Here is a 6,706-nt window from a genome sequence, read left to right as displayed (position 1 = left end):
AAAAAAAAAAAAAAAAATACTGCTCATTCCAGTATCTGGTGATATAATTTTGGTTATGAATCCTTGTATTAGTAACACCTCCTGGGAGGTTTTTTCCCCCCACATTACATTCAGAATATTAGAGCTGAAAATACCTCTTTTAAGGTTATTGGGAAGAGGGAGCTTTTGTTTAATATGGTGGATAAAACTTAACTGCTGGTTAATACAATTGTTATTCACATGAAATTCTGTAAAGTTTTCACGTCCAAAGTTTTGTATGTATACAGACATTTGGGGAAAAGTTTTATCATCCCTAAAACCAGTTACTGTCCAGAAAATGATTCCGAATCCCTGGGTTCCAAATCCTTCATAAGGTATTCATTCATTTATTTATTCAACACATTTACTCAATGCCTCTGCTCTGCTGCAACTACACTGACACTCTGCTTCTAATCTAACGAAAATAATGTGTTGGGTTCAGCAAAATAATACATAATATTTGATTTACCCTTTAATTAAGAGGGCCACTGAACTTAATATGGTCAGATTACTAATTTGCTGAATCCTTAAACATGTCAACATTTATATGCACATCTTCAATCTCACGAAATATACTGGAGCAGTTCACATATTTACTATGTGCTAAAACTGGCCAAATCTAGTTTGTTTCAATTAAAGATATTTTTTAAGTAATTTTTTTTTTAAAAAGATATACTTCACCAACATGAGATATCACACCCATTAGGATGGCGCTTCCTCAAAATCAAAAACAGAATTACGATATGATCCAGCAATTCCACTTTTGGGTATACACCCAAAAGAATTAAAGCAGGGTCTCAAAGAGATATTCATACACCCAGGTTCATAGCAGCATTATTTACAATAGCCAAAAGGTGGAAGTAACCCAAACGCCCACCCATGGATGAATGAACAAAATGTGTTATATACATACAGTGGAATATTAGTTATCCTTAAAATGGAAGGAGGTCAGGCATGGCGACTTATGCCTATAATCCCAGCACTTTGGGAGGCTGAGGAGGAAGGATGACTTGAGCCCAGGAGTCCAAGACCAACCTAAGCAACCTAAAAAACCTGTTGGGTGTTTTGCCCAAAAAATACAAAAAATTAGCTGAGCAAGGTTTTATGTGCCTGTAGTACATACAACAGGCACCTGCCACCAAACCTGGCTAATTTTTGTATTTTTAGTAGAGACAGGGTTTCACCATGTTGGCCAGGCTGGTCATGAACTCCTGACCTCAGGTGATCCACCCGCCTTAGCCTTCCAAAGGCTGTGGACACCTGTAATCATAGCTACTCGGGAGGCTGAGGCAGGAGAATTGCTTGAACCCAGGAAGCAGACATTGCAGTGAGCTCAGATCGCACCACTGCACTCCAGCCTGGGCAACAAGAGCAAAACTCCATCTCAATAAATAAATAAATAAATGATAAAAATGCCAATCTAACGAAGGTCTCCCAATATTTTGCCCATAGTATTTTCCACTATTAACGATATGGATACGTTTTAGTTCATTTTCTATCCTTGTCTTTTGACACTGAGTTCAGTAGTCGATAATTATCAGATTTCAGTAATGCTATAAAAAACAAGATGTGGTATGCAAATTTTTATTTCTGGTGAGAAATGAATGCAATAATCTGAACTTTTATCAAGTCTTGGGTTATATCTTACATGACAACATGATTAATAAACTTACGATAGAGTATGTTTCACAAGGGTTTCCTAAGAATCCTAAAGCTCAACAAAATACATTCTTTGAAATAATCAAAATAACACAGAAAGAACAGTGACATTCTGGTTTAATTTGTGTGTTTCATCTTTACCTATTACCACAGTACCAAATGATGGGTCAGATCAAGCTCTGGGTCAGAAGACAAGATACATTTAATTACAACCCCAAAAATACTTTTATAAGAGTCTTAACTAGGCTGGGATTACATCTGTAATCCCAGCACTTTGGGAGGCCAAGGTGGGAGGATAGATTGAGCCCAAGAGTCCAAGACCAGCCTGGGCAACATGGCAAGACCCTGTTTCTACAAAAAAATAAAAATTAAAAATTACGCGGGTATGGCAGGGCACACCTGTGGTGCCAGCCACTCAGGAGGAGCCTAAGGCAGGAGGATCACTTGAGCCCTGAGGTCAAGACTGCAGTGAGCTGTGTTCATGTCACTGAACTCCAGCCTGGGTAACAGAATGAGATTCTTGTCTCACACACACACACAGAAAAAAGGGTCTTAGCTGTATTATTAGCTAGATATACAAGTCAAGAGATACTCATATCTAAAAAAGAAAAAATAAACATAAAAAAAGATATTTACATGCAGGGAGAATACAGTCTTAGTGTCAAAAATATTAAACATGTTTAGCAAGGACCTGGATGAAAGTATCAAGACTCTAGTAGTTAGGTCTGCATACAGCAGAAAGTTTGGCTAATACCAAAATGTAGCTAATATCATGGAAAAACGAAATGGCCGGGCACAGTGGCTCATGCCTGTAATCCCAGCACTTTGGGAGGCCGAGGCAGGCGGATCATGAGGTCAGGAGACCGAGAGCACCCTGGCTAACACGGTGAAACCTCGTTTCTACTAAAAATACAAAAAAATTAGCTACGCGTGGTGGCACGCACCTGTAGTCCCAGCTACTCAGGCGGCTCCAGCTTGGGCAACAAGAGCAAAACTCCATCTCAAAAAAAAAAAACCAATAAAAAACAACAAAAAAGAAAAATGAAGCTTAAAATGACCAAGAACAATTAGAATCATTCACTGAAAGAGTATGAATTTAGAAATGGAAAAGTATAAAGAAGTATGATGCCCGGCACAGTGGCTCACACCTGTGATCCCAGCACTTTGGGAAACCAAGGCGGGCAGATCACCTGAGGTCCAGAGTTCGAGACCAGCCTGACCAACATGGAGAAACCCCCGTCGCTACTAAAAATACAAAATTAGCCGGGAGTGGTGACACATTCCTGTAATCCCAGCTACTCAGGAGGCTGAGGCAGGAGAATCGCTTGAACCTGGGAGGCGGAGGTTGCAGTAAGCCAAGATCGCACCACTGCACTCCAGCCTGGGAAATAAGAGCAAAAACTCCGTCTCAAAAAAAAAGAAAAAAAGTAAGTATGATGAGGAACAATTAAAACCAAGAAACAACAACCACCACCACAGATAGAGGATGGTCTGTTACAAAAACGACAGAAACGTGAACACAAAGTAATCAATGATGTAGTACACCAATATAGTGGCTTTTTAAAAGTTAATTTTGTAGGCCAGGCATGGTGGCTCACGCCTGTAATCCCAGCACTTTGGGAGGCCAAGGCGAGTGGACTGCTTTAGCTCAGGAGTTCAGAGACCAGCCCGGGCAACACGGTGAAACCCCGTCTACCAAAAATACAAAAATTAGCTGGGCGTGGTAGCACACGCCTGTGGCCCCAGCTACTTGAGAGGTTGAAGTGGGAGGATCGCTGGAGCCTGGGAAGTCAAGGCAGCCGTGAGCCATGATCATGCCACAGCACTCCAGCCTGGGTGACAGAGGGAGACTCTGTCTCTAACTAACTAACTAAATAATTTTGCAGATCACTCTGTTGAAACAAACCACTACCTGATCCTCAGGTCCCCTTTCGCAACTGCCATTACTGAAAGGGAAAAGATTCCACAAGAAAATTAAATAGCCTGGATATGGTGGCTCTCACCTGTAATTCAAACACTTCGGGAGGCTTAGGCAAGAGGACAGCTTGAGCCCAGGTGTTCAAGATAAATTTGGGCAACATAATGAGGGCTTATCGCTATTAAAAATTTAAAAATTAGCCAGGCATGGTGGCATGCACCTGTAGTCCTAGCTACTCACAGGATGAGCTGGGAGGACTGCTACACTCCAGCCTGGGCAACGGTGAGAGACCCTATCTCAAAAACAAAAGAAAAAAAGTCGCTGGCATCATTTATGCACATTTTTAAAAAGTTTCAAAACAGGAAACCAAAGAATAGGGGAAACAAAACAAAACAAAACAAAAAATTGTATCTATAAATAAATCAATGAAGTTTCTAGAGCAAGGAAAAAAAAAACTCCGCCTCTTAGGTAATTCAAGAATTACTCCGAGACTTGACTACTACTTATTGCCTGATCAAATGACTTGCACTTCTTACTCTACCATCCTCCCCTCTTACCTCTTTAATTATCTAGGTCCTATATAGCCATAAAGGCCAAATTCAAGTGCCAAATCCACTACGATGGCTTTGATGGCTTCACTACCTACAGCAGCTCTTGTTACTTCTCTTCACTGTACAGACTGTAGATTCATTCGTTTAGTTCCGTACATATATCCTATCACATTCCTTTTTTTTTTTTTGAGAGGGGGTTTCGCTTTTTCGCCCAGGCTGCCGTGCAGTGGCCGGATCTCAGCTCACCGCAAGCTCCGCCTCCCGGGTTTACGCCATTCTCCTGCCTCAGCCTCCCGAGTAGCTGGGACTACAGGCGCCCGCCACCTCGCCCGGCTAATTTTTTTTTTTTTATTTTTTAGTAGAGACGGGGTTTCACCGGGTTAGTCAGGATGGTCTCGATCTCCTGACCCCGTGATCCGCCCGTCTCGGCCTCCCAAAGTGCTGGGATTACAGGCTTGAGCCACCGCGCCCGGCCACATTCCTTTTTGTAAGCATCTACCTTTGAATCCTATGTTTTTTTTTTGTGTTTTTTTTTTTTTTTTTGAGACGGAGTCTCGCTCTGTCACCCAGTCTGGAGTGCAGTGGCCAGATCTCAGCTCACTGCAAGCTCCGCCTCCCGGGTTCACGCCATTCTCCTGCCTCAGCCTCCCGAGTAGCTGGGACTACAGGCACCGCCACCTCGCCCAGCTAGCTTTTGTATTTTTTAGTAGAGACGGGGTTTCACCGTGTTAGCCAGGATGGTCTCGATCTCCTGACCTCGTGATCCGCCCGTCTCGGCCTCCCAAAGTGCTGGGATTACAGGCTTGAGCCACTGCGCCCGGTCGAATCCTATGGTTTTTAAAATTCTTGAGGACAGGGCAATTTCTTACTTATTTTTGTCTAATTAGACCCATGAACACTGTAGCTAAGAAAGGATAATTAATTAGGTGAGAGGATCCTGCCAGTGCATCTTCTATTTCTTGGGGCCAGAATATGAGCACATGAACCTAACATGATCTAGACAAGATTTAGAGATGGAGTTGAAGATACTGACAAATATTGGAAGAATCTACCACAAGGGTGATATTGAGTCACTATTTTTGCAGAGCTTTGTTACTAGTTTGCCTTAAATAATTCAGAGTTTGTCCTGGGGGTAAGGAGTGGATAAGAGTGAACTTAACAATCTTTTAAATTTCCTTCAAGTTTTATGATCACGACATAGGGGCAACAGGAGAGGAGAAAAAGTTTGGAAATCAAACACAAATGTTTTCGGATTCCCGCTAGGTATGTAAATTGCTAAGACAATGCCGATAGGGGTACTCATTCAAAAACACCGAGTGCCACTCTGTACGGGCCACTAAATTGGGCACTGTGGATATGAAGGTTCATTTCTTCCTTACTGAACCCACAGGTGCCAAGAAATGACCACTACAAAACAGTCGTTATAACTGAGGGAACAAAGCGCCATAGCAGCAACAAAAAGGGGTTCTTGCTGCTTCGTGGGATAGGGGGCTGAGAAGCCTCACAAAGGCGATGTCCTCGCAGTCTAAAGAGGAATGGGCAAGGAGGACGAGGGTGGGGCTCAAGCATCCGTCCGATAAAAGTGAGCAGTAAGAACCGAGGCCCAGGGTGAGGAGGAACGGCGAAGTACTTGCCGAAGGGCGAAGGTCTGTGCTGCTGAAGGGGGAGATGGAGTACCAATGTACGAGGCTTTATAGAAACGGCCGTTTGGTAAAGGGCAGTGACTCTGGAACTTTTTCTCTAGGGATCCCGCTCGTCCTCCCTGGTTGAGCCTCGGCCCCAGCAGCCCAGTGCCTCACCCAAATGCCCCGAGTCCTGCTTCCGCCTCCGCTGTAGCCTCTCCCGCAGAGAGTCCAGCTGCTTCTTGTGGGCCTGGATAGAGCTCCACGTGTCCGACATCCTAGTCTCCCAGCCCTGACGCCTCTCGAATAAGGCGCGGCGGACTAGCACCTCCCAGCACTCGCTCCAGGATATAACCAATTCTCACGCGGACACCCCGAAGGCTAACCGGAAAATGACCCCTAGAGATGAGCAAGACAGAAAAGTCATTTCCGGTGTCGCGCTTTCTTGGAAGCTATAAAGAGAGCCACGTTAGGTGTTGGCAGAGCGGCAAATATAGTCCTCATACCCTCTCTCTCTTGCTTCCGGGCACAGTGAGGCTGTGGTTGCCATGTTGGTGACTGGCAGAGCGGCCATGTTGCTTATAGACGCGCATGCGGCCATGTTGAATATTCGGAGAGGAGTCCTGAGAGGTAACCTACGTTAAAATAGCACTCAAAGAGAGCAACATTTGGCCGGGCGCGGTGGCTCAAGCTTGTAATCCCCAGCACTTTGGGAGGCCGAGACGGGCGGATCACGAGGTCAGGAGATCGAGACCATCCTGGCTAACACGATGAAACCCTGTCTCTACTAAAAATACAAAAAACTAGCTGGGCGAGGTGGCGGGCGCCTGTAGTCCCAGCTACTCGGGAGGCTGAGGCAGGAGAATGCCGTGAACCCGGGAGGCGGAGCTTGCAGTGAGCTGAGATCTGGCCACTGCACTCCAGCCTGGGTGACAGAG

At 44.6% G+C, this 6,706-nt stretch overlaps 1 protein-coding gene across 2 annotated transcripts in view; it reads right to left on the bottom strand.

Moving 5' to 3' along the window:
- The window catches only part of METTL3 (methyltransferase 3, N6-adenosine-methyltransferase complex catalytic subunit), a 15,373-nt gene extending 9,181 nt beyond the window's left edge, over positions 1-6,192 (bottom strand). For both annotated transcript variants that reach the window (XM_017853475.1, XM_017853474.1), the window contains exon 1: positions 5,946-6,192. In XM_017853475.1, the coding sequence (XP_017708964.1) occupies positions 5,946-6,045 (100 nt within the window). In that variant the 5' untranslated portion in view covers positions 6,046-6,192. The remainder of the gene's footprint in view (positions 1-5,945) is intronic.
- Positions 6,193-6,706: the final 514 nt, after the last annotated feature.

This window comes from Rhinopithecus bieti, unplaced genomic scaffold (assembly GCF_001698545.2).
Source record: "Rhinopithecus bieti isolate Rb0 unplaced genomic scaffold, ASM169854v2 scaffold_34943, whole genome shotgun sequence".
In the NCBI taxonomy this organism is placed as follows: Eukaryota; Metazoa; Chordata; class Mammalia; order Primates; family Cercopithecidae; genus Rhinopithecus; species Rhinopithecus bieti.
This window is presented reverse-complemented; position numbering and strand designations above follow the sequence as displayed.